Raw genomic sequence first — 14,967 nt, 5'->3', positions numbered from 1 at the left:
CAAACATCGAGAATCCAAAGGCGATATTTACATCTGATTTGAGTGAATGGGCCAAACAACACTCAACACAATCTCTCGGACAAAATAGACTTAGGTCAAATCTTCACACTTACAGCAAGTTTAGAGGGTTTATACCTAATCTAATTTGAGTATACTCAAGGGGAAAAAACTATGATTGTTAAAATTCTGTTTTGAGAAAGAGTGCCAACTTTCAAACAAGGATTGTGAAGCTTCTCCCACAGTAAATACTCAATACTTTCCCATTCTCTTTGTAATTGGTTGTAAGTGGTTATCCTCAACTATGCATTTGGTTATGTTTGCATTGTATGAATATAGACAAATTATCTGCTTGTGATTACATTTTGGACTGACCACTTTGAACCTTAACTATATTCAGAACATAAAATGATCGGGCCCACCTTTTCCATATTTCTTTCAGTTTCATTATTCAACCTATATACATGGATACACATCTTACCTGTGGACGAGGTGTGATCATTAGCCAAATATGCACCTTTCGGCGCACAACTTCACTCTAACTCCACTAGCTACAATCGTCCCCATAACCCACTTAATTTGAACATAGTTTAGAGCTGACCTAAAAGGATAACTTTTTGAGAGCTCAGGAACTTTGGCATATGATATCAGAACAGTTAGAGGTTTCAGGAAAAAATCTTCAAGCACAATAATTCAATCAAGATGAGCCATTGATTGGGCTTTGAATGGGCGAGATGAGTAGCTGGGCCCTCTTTTCTCTTTGGCCCTTGGCTTGGTGGTTTATAATATAGCATCAAAGTCATAAATATGAGAGAATCCAAGTTTGATGCTGGCCTTGTTTCATAGATCACAATTGTTCTCCCTTGAGTATGATTTCCATTTCTCACTTGCTCTTTCTCATGATCATGATTCAGACATAAGGTCTTTTATGCGGAGTTCCATTGGTTTATTGAAAAGAATAGTGGAACTTGGTAAGCATGAAAATTGTTATGCAAAAGGAAAGCCTAAATCAAGCAAGGCAAGAGGGAGGGATAGACATAGCTCAACATACATCCATATAGAGTACATCTGTGCTCATATTTCTTTCATTATGCTCCTTGTTGCTTCATTGCACTGGGTTGTTCTAATTTATAAATTGAGAAACTTATAATTTCATCAAATAACCATATGGCAATTGCCTCTCTCCGTATAACAGGATTTTTGGCGATTCATTGGGTCAAAACCAAGCATTTAGCCTTGAGGTTCTCCTTATCGTACATACTATTGGAAATAGGAACTCAAAATATTACAAGTAATTCTTCTGATGATATCTACTACATTTACTGGTTCTATAGGTATTAAATATCTTACTAAAGAGAGGAGTTGCAATTTTTTTATCCCAATGGCTTGTTCCACTGTGAATCGGGTGACCAGCTTCATGAAATTTTGACAGAGTTTATCTTAAAAATCAATCAGTTGGGTTTTTATTCCTTGAGATATATATGATCCAGACTCTTCTTTGCCAAATATATATATATTTTTAAATGAAAAGGAAGTTCATAAGTATATTTTTCTTAGATTCAGTTAAACAAATAATCTTTCAGTTAATGGTGAGAGTACTTTTGAGACCTAAGACACGAGGGTTGAGTGGTAGAGCCACAAAGAATTACATAGATAAGAGAAAGCTTCAAATATTGGCCCTCGAGATTAGTAGAAAATGACAATGTAAATTTAATGAGCTTACTAAAATATGATATTTTATTTAGGAAGTACAAAAGATGAAGGGCATTTTAGCCAATAGATTTAAAAAGTATAACATATTGTAAAGATGAGGTAAATTCTTTTACCAAATTGGAAAAGGTGACAAAAGATATGAAATAATGATGGTAAGAATTTAGCCTATGATGGCGACACACCCACCGACAAGAAGTGGTGGAGCAAGTGGCAAATGCGTAGTAGGAGAAGGAAAGGAAGACTTTTCATTACTATAGCGCATGCAAATCGTAACAACCCACCCCACAAGCTTTTACACCATTAGAACAATATGGTTCAAAAAGTTCTAAATCTTCACGTACATGATAGTAGTGTCAGTTACGCATGGAGGCGCATATAAGAACAATGCAACAAGGCAAACACCCATCAAAGCCAATCGACATATAACAAAATGAGCAGGGGTGTGTTGAGGCATACAAAGTAATGTGTAGTAAACAAAGGCACTGCCACTAATACTATAAAGCCAATGCAATAGAAAAGACATCACAACTTTGTGTTACGATTCGTAAGCTCTCTGTCCTATTGTGAAGCGGGGAGACAAAGTGATATCAAGTCTTTATGAATTTTAAATGCAAAGTAAAAGCAATTGAATTGGCTTCCAAAATACATATCTACACACACTACTAGACTTAAAGAGGGTGCTATAAGTTCGATTTCCAATTGAACACTCTTATGTCTGTGTGCGTCCACCCATAGTGTGAAACCAAAACCTTTACTGTACATCAATATATGGGAGACAGAGACAGGGAGTGGGAGAGAAGCAATAGCCCTCTGCAGAAATGAACCAAAACAAAATACTAGCAAACAGTCAGTACAGCAACTGACAAGAAAGAAATCCCTATATCTGATTTGTGTAGGGTTTAGAAGGGAACATAGCCCATTCGTTCCTATACATTAACAGAGATGGACAGAAAACATTAGCTTAGATGGAAGTAATTAGAGGCAATTAGCTCACAGTAAGTTATGAGAAGCATGAGCTCACAGTAAGTCAGTAATCAGAACCATTATTAGCTCACATTTTGAGTAAATTAGAAGCGGTTTGCTCAGATTAATAAAGCCATTCGCTCATATTAAAGAAAGCCTAAGCTCATACACCAACTAAGTGGGCATTACAGCGAATGCACAAGTAGTGATTGCAGAAAAGGGAGGGACATAGATATATATGGAGAGAAGTATAAGAAGAAGCACAAGACAAGAAGAAAACAGAGAGGTTTTAAAGGAGGCAGATATGGCAGATGTATATAGAAGCGTTTGCTTGCTCGCTCGCTCCTAAACTAACGAGTAGTCATTACAGCATGTGCAGAAACAGGAGGAAGAATTACATATGGGAGTAAAAAACAGAAAAAAAGGAAATCTGTAAAATGTAAGCACAGACAGACAGGCGGTGGACATAGATATAGGGTTTAGGGTTTAGGGTATGGGATATGGCACTGAGGAAGCTGAACAGTTTCCATTTCTTAGCGCACAGTGACCTTCATCTTCATGCCAGCATCACAATGTCCGGGAATCCCACAGATGAAATAGTATGTCCCTGGCCTGGACAAACGGACGAGAGAATTCCCATTGGAGTAGACCTTGAGGGGACGGGCAGCCGAGCAACTCGCATAGGCTGCAGGCGTGACCTGCACCACGTTGTGGATCTCCGACGGGTAAGAGAATCCTGCATAACAACCACTCGTTAGACCATACCTACGACCTTGCTCCCAGAAGACAGGGAAGAAGAAGGTAACATAAATCAATCAAGCTTCTGCAGGAAAAGAAAAAGAAAAAACACAAAAACCACGCCTTGATTTACCCTGCTGGAAGGATAACCATTCCTCATGAGGTCGAAGACATCCTGATAATGAAACCCTGGCCCAAGTCAAAGTATAATGCACGATAACGGAAACCCTAATCTGCATTGATGTATGCAATCCTAAGACCGAAACCCTAATAGAACGTACAGAGCTCAGGATATTTACTCTGTTACTTCATGCGACAGAAGCACTAGTTCTAGTGCCTGCCTAGCTAACTCAGAACTTACAGCTAAAAACGAAAAGAGTTAATAAGATATATGAAGTTACAGAGTATATATAAAACTGCTTCACGAGACAGAAAGCTTGCAGAGAGAGACAGATAGATAGACACGCAGGCGGGCGGGCAGGCAGGGGTAACAAGGTAATAAAATTTACTAAGCACATCATTAAACTATTCCTCCATCTTTACAGAGAACATACCCCTGCTCAGGCGTCCCGAGATCTATAGAAAGAGCAGCTAAGCAGGTCTAATGTGTACTTTATGTGTCTGTGCATGCATGGTTGATGCCATTACTTCATCAGACAGAAACAATGAACCCTAACCCTGATCATAAGGTCAGACTTCTACAGGAGGCTGGCTATATGGCGAAGAAGGTACACATAACACTTACTGAGTATGTCGTTGACACGGAATTCCTTGGATGCAGCCCAGAAATCGTAGTTCATGGTTGGGGGCAAAGTCCAGGAACGATCACCCACATTGTAGACCAGAGCTTGAGAGGGAGAGACGAAGGTGGCGATGGCGAGAAGGAGGAGGGAGAAAAGGCAAGCCACGGAGAAGGAGTTAAAGCTCATCGCCATGCCTCTTCCCCGGGGAGCTCCACTGTGGGCCATTGCTGCAGGGTTCTTTCTAGCAAGTGTACACAGGAGCTGGAAGAGATGAAGAATGGAGAATGGAGAATGGAGAATGGTGGTTTTTGCTTCCTGCTCTGAGCGGGAGAAAGGTAAAGCAATGCAGGTGAGAGATGAGTTATGGTGGTGCTTGGGCCTTATTTATATGCAGGTGGGAGAGAGAGAGAGAGAGAGAAAGAGGTACAGGGTTCGAATCCCAGTCGCACACTTTACATGAGAATTTACTTACATAAATGGTTCTTCTTTCTTTATTGGTACTACATTATACATATGGACCTCAAGAGCTTTAAAGTCTCCTCAACTAAACATATCTCTAACATTAAGATTAAGCTCGTAATTAAGCAGCCGTAATTAGCAACGCACCCGGACAAAGCAATTACATATGTATATGGCCATCCATCCTGTTTTCTTGCCCGCCATTCACTTCATCGATTTACATAATCGATCCTTTCTCGTATTGTATGTATAAAACAAAACACATTGTGATTACGCTCACCCCCCATGATCTAAAAACAAAAAAGCCCTGAGACCCAAGACCTGTATGGGGACAAGAGGCTTTTCTACTTGACCCACCATGGTCCCGACTCCCACTTGTGGGCTTCTCTATTCCACTTCACAAGGTATTTGTTCCCCCATCAACTTTAAATCTGAGAGTCTGACACCCCCCTCTGGCATCTGCATTCACTTAGGTGCCTAGACAGAACCTCCACGTTGATGTTGGACGAACTTGCGGGATTGGCAAACTTGTGTGCTCCATGTTATATATATTATAGACTATTGTTCACCCTCTTGTTTGTGAAGCCTCACAGTTCACTAGATACAACGTTTTAGGGTGTTATACCAATATTTTGAAGGATGCCACAATGCTCATTTGAAATTACAAAGTATCTAACTTGACAAATTACGAAGAGATTTCTCAGCTAACTCGTTGCAAACATTCCAAGTGTGGATGAGCGACACTAAAGGAACTGTTGAGTTTTTTACATTTCGCTTAGCGGTTAGTTTGAGTCGTCATGTGACACCATTGCCTCTAGTTGTCATTAGAATCTAGGAACTAAAGGAATTGTTGAGTTTTTTACATCCATTTCTTTAGCCTAGGCCAAATATAAGACGAGGTAGAATCTCTTGGAGCAATATTACATGAGTGAGGTGGCCTTGGCATTAGAAATATTTTGAAATGTTCAAGAATGTTGAGTATAAACTCCCATCTTAGAGCAATATTTTGGCCAAAATGGTCCACCTTTTGTAGAATCCAAGATATATGGATCAACCTTCTCTTTGCTTTATCATCTCAATTGGGCTTCATATCTAAATATCAAAACCTTTTCTTCGTTCTAATAAAAACTAGGTCTAAAACAAATAGATGGGTTTAATATCCATGTTACTTAGCGTTTAATAAAGGAGAACATTGATCGAAAGGTTAGTTGGAGTCCAAGCACTTACCATGTTTCAAGGAAGTTTCTACTCTAGGTGTAAAGATGTTTGATTCGCTTTTATTGGTTCACCCACCCTCTTCACTTTATTTAGGCTTCAATTAAAGCGCGCCACTCTGCATTCAATCCCTTGTAAGATCTTATACCAACGACATTTGGTAGACCCATCACGAGAGAATTTCATCATGGCACATGATATGTCCACACTTTCGTTGACCTTTTCAGTGTCCTTCCAACATGCCAGGCATATATTTCCATGTTATTACTTGTATGATATATTTCGATTCACATTTGAATGTACCTTTAACAATTGGTTTTACCTCATAAGAATGTGTACTTTGATGGAGGCAACCAAAACATTGAATGGATCATATATTCTCTAATTCTTCATTTACTAAGATACCATTTCAATTTTAAAAAGACCCATGCGATTTCTTATTGTGCAATTTGAACAGAGAATAATAAAGTATACAAGCTTTTCCTTTTCTACCATCTAATATGAAGTATTTGGTTTTGTTGAGTAGGTGTAAGGTAATGCATTTCATGCCCGATTAGAACGAGGGACTCAAAACAATCATTTTGTTACTACAAGTTCTTCTAACTTGGTGGAGATATGTACTTTTTGGTAATCACTAAGTGAGGTTCCATGCAGTGTATGTGTGTGACATTCCAAGAGTTCGCACAGACTCGAATTTTCAAAGGTTCAGAATGCAATAAAATAATAGAGTAAGTAGATTTATTCCTAAACACATTTTCAATTTGATATTCGTTAATACACAATAGAACATCTTGGTTTATTTCTTGTTTTGGTGTGACAAACAATCGCCACGTACCTAAGATCTTTGTAACTTGATAGCTGAATATGAAGGCCAAACAAGACTAGCTATCTATAATCGCAATAGGTGCTAAATAGAGGTACAATTACATTTGCAACTTTTGTGCTTTTATGCTACAATGAAGTGTCTTATTGCCATCATGGATAAACTCGCACTCGATCACTTTTGGCTCAATATAGAAGACTAAACATATAAGTTTCTAGAAGAGATGGGAAACGATGAATGTATTCTACATGGTTAATGGTTGTATATGTTGGAGGTATCGGCCACCTCTCTAGGTATTTCCTCCACCGACATGAGGCATGTGGCCATGCGGCCATGTATAACTGTTCTTGGTAATGCTTTGGGAGATATGTATGTCTATGGCAGTCTATGAGCAGTTGAAAATGTAAATATCTATGCAGAAGTATGCTTTGGACATAATATAAAACATTGTTTGAATAAAATAAAATAAAATTGTAAACCAATTCTCATCTAACTTTCCCTTGTAAACCAAGTCTTATGAATGGCAAGTTAAATCTTTTACTTCCCTTGATTCTATTGTCTATGTAAAACAGTGTCTTAGACAAAGAGATATCCTTGAATTATGAAAATGATATTGCACATCTCAAGATCTTTGATTCTCCTTCCCTTATTTGTTTAGCTTTAACCAAACCACACTTATCTTACTTTACTCTCTTCTAATGTCGTATATGTTCTCCTTTTGTGAATTTATTTTCATCAATGCACATGACATGTCTATGATCGCCGTGATCTTTTCACATTTCCATCATACCATGTGTATGTTCCCACTTTGTTTCATATGTATCCCACATGAATGTGATTTCTTCTTGTACGACTAATTACGTTTTTCCATGATACAAGGGGAAATAAAGCTTCACATACATGCACTAAGGATTAATAAGACGATAAGAGCGGAAAAGAGAGACAAGCTATTAAATGAGAGGAGAAGAGAGAAATCACAAGTCAACAAATAGTAGGTGCATTTACAAGCCTAAGTAGTAGTGGCTTTGTGAGAGGGAATGAGAATGAAAGTGAGAAAATGACAAAAATTACATGGGAAAGGAAGAGAGAGAATGAATGTATCAATAAATGGTCGGAATGATAACATGGGATCGAAGGAGAGACAATGAACAAATCAATAAATGACTTAATGCATGCATTTCGTGATGACAATGTGGCCAAGTAGTTTTATGATCAATGGTGATTTTGTTTGTTGTTTAATAGCTAAGTTCAAGCAGAAGAGACCAAATCAAAATCCTCCCAATGATGTGGAAAATACAAATTTAATTGAGCCGATTCCTCTTTTTTATATCTAAAATAGATGTGTTTGCCATTGGTTGTGGTAAATGTTCACAATGTAGACCTGTCGTAGATGATTTGGAAAGAGATGTCATGAGTCATTCCATGCCTCTAGGTTCAATAGCCAATACATTAGGAGGTCATCCTTTAGAGAGGCCCTCATTCATTCAATGGATAAATATGATTGGATGATTATGGATCATTGCCAAATCAATTCATAATGATGAAAAGGTTTTAGTTTTTGGGGTGCATGAATCTTAGGTACTACGAGTTTGTGAAGCAACTAGCTAGGGTTTATTAATTGTTCTACCCCATCAAGTGGTCACGTTAATGCTCTTTTGTGGGCCAACATATACATAGGACACATGTCTTAAACTTGTTATATACACCCTTACAACTTACAAGCATGACCATGTATGGGTGGGTGTGTGTGCATAGTGCACACAAGTATTTTGTCTGTAATAGAATGTGATATGGCACACAACTTTATTGGGGGACTTTGTATTGATGAGTGACCACAAACACGAGAAAATATTGTTTGTCAAATGAAAGAAACATAACTAAATGTGTATTTTTTGAATGTAGTGACATGCACGTTCTCGACTACCCATTTTGCATTATGTTCTCTAAAATTATACGTTAGAGAAGAAATTTTGATTGAACTTGGCATAAATGTGATTGAGGTTTGATTGAAATATGAACTCATTAAGTTTGTTTTCTGATCTTTGTATTTCTTATAACAAGTATTATTTTTGGCGTTAAGTCTTTCTATCAAGTTTTTACTTTAATAAAATAAATTATCATTTTTATGGCATCAAGTATTAAGAGATGACCTAAGGTTGTACATGAAATATGTGCATATAGGTAATCACCCTTATTTTTTGATTAAGGTTAAGGTCTAACTATAAGCTTAATTATGTTATTGCAAGATCTTCTTGTGGCACAACATTGGTGTATGTGTGGTGATTGGAACATGATTGAAAGCCCTGCTAATAGATTAGGTAGTCCTTCCATTACTTTCTCGGGTTCGGAATTGCGTGAGTGGGAGAAACTAATGTTTAAATATGAAGTTACTAATTTGTGGCATATTCCTATTTTCTCTCGCATGCATGATTCCTTGTTATATTCACATTCCAATAGAAGAAGTGTTGCTCTCAATTTGTCTAGAATTGATGGGTTTTATGCGAATTCTTTTTTTGGGGATTGTGGAGGATATGTGGGTGTTGTATCTAGCACTTCGTTCTCTGATCATGCTCCGGTTTTGCTTAAATTCTGTATGGACAACCATAATCCTATTTCCCGATTGTATGTGACAAGGTTTATTGTTGTTGATATGACTTTGCAACATTCAGTTTTTTCACTTTGGAGAATGGTTGTTGGAGATTCTAATGGTCAGAAATGGCCGAATGCTCTTAATGTAGTCTCTAAATTCTTGTACAACAAGCTAAGATAAAACAAAGTAATTACACTAGAGGTTTGCTGAATGCAAAGAGAGGTTTGGCTTCTCTTCAAATTTTGCAGGAAAAACATCCTCATTATCAATATATTCATTCTGAATTGCAAAATGTTATGATGTTGATTTCTTCTTCGCAGTAAAAGCGTGCACAGTTTTCTTTTCAAACATCTGCAACAAAATGGTGTGCAAAAGGTGACACCATGTCAATTTAAAAAATAAATAAATGTTATGCCTAAAAGAAATAAGATCCGGATTGTGCAGTTAAAAAGATCTTCCGGTTTTGTCACAACGGATAGAGTTAAAATGAGGCATATCGTAGCCGGTTATTATCAGTCTTTGTTATTAGCAGATATTCCGAATGCTGAAGTTCTAAGGTGTGCAAAAGGTGACACCATGTCAATTTAAAAAATAAATAAATGTTATGCCTAAAAGAAATAAGATCCGGATTGTGTAGTTAAAAAGATCTTCCGGTTTTGTCACAACGGATAGAGTTAAAATGAGGCATATCGTAGCCGGTTATTATCAGTCTTTGTTATTAGCAGATATTCCGAATGCTGAAGTTCTAAGGTGTGCAAAAGGTGACACCATGTCAATGTAAAAAATAAATAAATGTTATGCCTAAAAGAAATAAGATCCGGATTGTGTAGTTAAAAAGATCTGACGGTTTTGTCACAACGGATAGAGTTAAAATGAGGCATATCGTAGCCGATTATTACCAGTCTTTGTTATCGGCAGATATTCCGAATGCTGAAGTTCTAAGGTGTGCAAAAGGTGACACCATGTCAATTTAAAAAATAAATAAATGTTATGCCTAAAAGAAATAAGATCCAGATTGTGCAGTTAAAAAGATCTGACGGTTTTGTCACAACGGATAGAAATGAAATGAGGCATATCGTAGCCGATTATTATCAGTCTTTGTTATCGGCAGATATTCCGAATGTTGAAGTTCTAAAGTGTTGGGAAACATGTCCCTCCGGATGGGAAGAAGAGAATGAACCAAATTGAGGACACAAGGGAAATTTGGCCAAGGACGATAGGCCGAGGTTGAGATCGAAATCGAGAACTGAAATCGAATTAATGGCCGACTCAGAAGACTATATTTGTAAATAGTCCAAATGTGCCCTTATGGGCTATGTATGTAAATAACTAGAAAGTTGTAAATAACTAGAAAGTTGTATGGGCAAACTTATTAGAGGTGTTTATCATTATCGTTGTACAGAGAGAGAGAGAGAGAGAGATACAAAGCGTCTTTTTCTCTGTTGTAACCGCTGGTAGGCGAAGATAGAGCTCGAGGTTGTTGCCTCTGAGTCTTCCTTTGTACCCTTCCTCTCATAGTGATAGTTGGAGTCTGTGGGCTCCGATGGTTTTTCCCAATTAGGGTTTTCCACGTAAACATCTTGTGTCTCTGTATTTATCTTTCCGCTTTCTCGTTCATTTGTTTGTGTACTGTCTATACCGATTCTTAGCACCCGAACATTCGAAGTAGAACGGTTGTGGTTGGTCACGATCCTAACAAAGTGGTATTAGAGCGATGGAAGACTTGTTCGGTTGCATGTTCAAGTTAATCGGCTCCAACTACTTAGTGTGGAAGGTGAAGATCGGGACATGCTCATGTGCAAAGATCTTTGGTTGCCGGTACAGTTCGGAGATAAAGGCCAGACTAGATCAATGCATCGACTTGGGAAGTCATGCGTCTGAAGGTGACAACATATATAAGGCATCATACAAGGCTAGAGACCACGGTCTTGTAAAAATGGGGAATGAAGGAACACTCCGAATCATTGGCATTGGAGATGCGTGTCTGATGATATCGACCAGGTGCAAACTAGTGTTGAGAGATGTTCAACATGTTCCGGAAGTCAGATTGAATCTGATATTAGCCGATCGGCTGGATGACGAAGGCTACATGGGTAGCATCCGGAACGACGTCATGAAGTTATGCAAGGGGAGCCTGATTGTGGCTCGAGGCCGGAAAACCAACACGATGTACATAATGAATGCTCGATTATGCTGAGGGGAAGCAAACGTGGCAATCGATACAACTGGTGAGTTGTGGCATAAGAGGCTATGCCACATAAACCAGAAAGGAATGTAGATGCTAGCCGAAAAGGAACTCCTACCGGAGGTCAAGAAAGTGCATCTGGATAAGTGTGTTGATTGCCTGGCTAACAAAAAAAATCAAACCTCGTTCCGATCGAGGTCCCCGATGAGGAAGAAAATGCCACTGGAACTCGTGCATACGGATGTATGATACGTGGACACAAACTCTCATATTGGGTCACAGTATTTCGTGACCTTCATAGACAACTGTAGCCGGAAGTTGTGGGCTTCTATATTGAAGATGAAGGATAAAGTATTATCCGTCTTCAAAGAGTTCCAAGCGAGGGCCGAGAGGGAAATCGACCAAAAGTTGAACCCAGTTCGAGCGGACAATGGCAGAGAGTACCGTGGACCGTTCGAAGAATATTTCGGAGCACAGGGAATCCGGCTCGAGTATACCATGCTGAAGATGTCAGAGCTCAACGGGTTGGCCGAGAGAATGAACCGGACCATAACGGAGAGGGTCCGAATTATGCTTGCACATGCGAAGTTAGCAAAGACGTTCTGGGTTGACGCGTTGATGACAATAGCGTATGTGATCAATAGATCACCCTCAGTACCCTTGGATGGTGATATTCCACAAAGGGTGTGGAGCGACAAAGATGTATCATACCGACACTTGAGGGTGTTCGGTTGTCTTGCCTATCTACATTGTGCAAAGGACCAGAGGGGGAAGCTGGACCCGAGATCTTGGCCATGCATATTTCTCGGCTACAACGATGATGAATTCGACTATCGGTTATGGAACTTAACGGAGAAGAAGGTGATTAGGAATCGAGACATCGGCTTCATGGAAGAGAAGATGATTGTTGATTGGGAGAATGAGAACAAGCCTCCAACAACCGAATCGAGTCGAGTTGACGCTCGGCCGAATCGAGTAGAAGTCGATTCGATCGAAATAGAAATTGAGCTAGTCGGCCGATTTAATATTCGGCAAAATTGAGAACGGATCGAAGGACAAGGGGAACCGGCCGAAAGAGGAACCAAATTTGATTCGGCCGAAGAAATCGAAGAAGAACCGATCGTGCGGAACCCGTTTTAATACTCGGCAAAATCGAGAATTGACTGAAGAACAAGGGGAACCGGCTGAATGAGGAACCAAATTTGACTTGGCCGAAGAAATCGAAGAAGAACTGACCATGCCGAATGGAGGCCGAAGATTGCCGGATGAGGAGCGTGTACTGCTAACCATGAGGGGGAGTGTCAGGAATAGTACTAAAGACGGAGAGGGAATTAGTACTAGAGGTAGAGGAGGATGAGTACTATGAGTACTTAAGAGGAGAAGATGGTGTGGAACTCACGATATATATATATATATATATATATATATATATAGAGAGAGAGAGAGAGAGAGAGAGAGAGAGAGAGAGAGAGAGAGAGAGAGAGAGATGATGGCAATAGAAGATATATATTATAAGGAGAAAGATACAAGAACAACTAGGAGACGTAAGACTAGCATTGAACCGAATTGGTTGAAAATAATGCCTTGTGCCTCTTTTTATAGTGATGTTAGGAGTACTCCTGAAGTTTCACGAATGTTCCAGAGAAATCTGGAATATACATTAATTTTCTATAGTGAAATAATAAATGAAAACAATATTTTTTGTATTACAATGTATAGCTTAATGGTAGGGCTTCAACCCATGTGATACAAGGTTATAGGTTCAAATCCTTTTAAAGTCATACTATGGTATATCATGACACTATCCCCCCCTTAAGATGACGAGTATTACGAGTCGTCTTAGATTGAGGACCTGGTTTGTCGGGGTATTGTCGATGGAAGTCCTCAATAAGAGCTCGAGCGTTTGCTACATTCTCGACTGGTTCCCAAGTACGCTCGCGTGGACTATAGCCTAGACAATCGACCAAATAGTAGAGCTTGTTGCGAACAATCTTGGAATCGAGGATAGCAGCAACTTCGTACTCCGGTCCTGCTTCAAGCACGATCGGGGGTGGAGGTGGTGTAATACGATTCGGAATAGTGTTGTCTTGATAAGGTTCGAGAAGAGAACATGGGTTCAAATCCTTTTAAAGCCATACCAAGCTATATCATGACACTATCCCCCCCTTAAGGTGACGAGTATTACGAGTCGTCTTAGATTGAGGACCTGGTTTGTCGGGGTATTGTCGATGGAAGTCCTCAATAAGAGCTCGAGCGTTTGCTACATTCTCGATTGGTTCCCAAGTACGCTTGCGTGGACTATAGCCTAGACAATCGACCAAATAGTAGAGCTTGTTGCGAACAATCTTGGAATCGAGGATAGCAGCAACTTCGTACTCCGGTCCTGCTTCAAGCTCGATCGGGGGTGGAGGTGGTGTAATATGATTCGGAATAGTGTTGTCTTGATAAGGTTCGAGAAGAGAACATGGGTTCAAATCCTTTTAAAGCCATACCAAGCTATATCATGACACTATCCCCCCCTTAAGATGACGAGTATTACGAGTCGTCTTAGATTGAGGACCTGGTTTGTCGGGGTATTGTCGATGGAAGTCCTCAATAAGAGCTCGAGCGTTTGCTACATTCTCGATTGGTTCCCAAGTACGCTCGCGTGGACTATAGCCTAGACAATCGACCAAATAGTAGAGCTTGTTGCGAACAATCTTGGAATCGAGGATAGCAGCAACTTCGTACTCCGGTCCTGCTTCAAGCACGATCGGGGGTGGAGGTGGTGTAATACGATTCGGAATAGTGTTGTCTTGATAAGTTTCGAGAAGAGAACAATACTATAAAAAACCGGATCATCTACCCGTAGTTGCAGAGGTAGCTTGAGATGGAAAGTGACATCATTAATTTTTCCGGAAATACGGAAAGGACCTAATCGTCGATAATCCAATTTTTCGCATGGGCTAGTAGTCTTGATGTGTCGTCGTAATAGCCATACCCGATCTCCAATGTTAAAACTGGATGGAAGCCGATGACGATCCACATAGTCCTTCTATGTTTGTTGAGCTTGATGTAAATGAGTAGATAGGTCTGCTTGTATCTTGCGTAGCCGCTCTAAATGATCCTCTGCACGAGGATTTATGGGTAACTCCGGAGTTTCGACCACACACCACCGAGGATGATAGCTTGTATAAGTATAAAATTGTGTAACCCTAGTCGATGAGTGGATAGAGTTGTTATATGCAAATTCGGAAAAGTGGAGAATATCTGCCCAATCATCTTGTTGATAGCTTAGAAAACACCGAAGATATTATTCCAACATTTGATTTATTCGTTCTGCTTGTTCGTCTGTTCATCTGCTTATTCGTTTTGCTTGTTCGCAAGAGGAGAGGTTACAAGTGACCTTGAGCATTTTGAAGAGATGCTTCCAGAATTTCGAGACGAATTGAGGTCCACGGTCGCTGATGATATACTATCTAGGAGGCGATGATGCCGAAATACCCCACACATGACAATTTTGGCAGTCTCTTCACTAGTGATTTCCTTAGTACAAGGCAGG

The 14,967-nt window shown here is 39.5% G+C and overlaps 1 protein-coding gene across 1 annotated transcript; it reads right to left on the bottom strand.

Moving 5' to 3' along the window:
• Positions 1 to 2,795: 2,795 nt before the first annotated feature.
• On the bottom strand, positions 2,796 to 4,511 carry LOC147868329 (mavicyanin-like). The gene is made up of 2 exons (XM_087317967.1): positions 4,157 to 4,511; positions 2,796 to 3,409 (listed from the first exon to the last, which is right to left on the bottom strand). The coding sequence occupies exons 1-2, from the start codon at positions 4,377 to 4,379 to the stop codon at positions 3,207 to 3,209; spliced, it is 426 nt and encodes a 141-aa protein (XP_087174093.1). The 5' UTR covers positions 4,380 to 4,511; the 3' UTR covers positions 2,796 to 3,206.
• Between the last annotated feature and the right edge of the window lie 10,456 nt (positions 4,512 to 14,967).

This window comes from Azolla caroliniana, unplaced genomic scaffold (assembly GCF_043228905.1).
Source record: "Azolla caroliniana isolate FFs.n. ecotype wild unplaced genomic scaffold, voAzoCaro1.0.p SCAF_1, whole genome shotgun sequence".
NCBI lineage: Eukaryota > Viridiplantae > Streptophyta > Polypodiopsida > Salviniales > Salviniaceae > Azolla > Azolla caroliniana.
The sequence above is the reverse complement of the archived record's forward strand: the minus strand, read 5'-3'. Positions and strand labels throughout refer to the sequence as shown.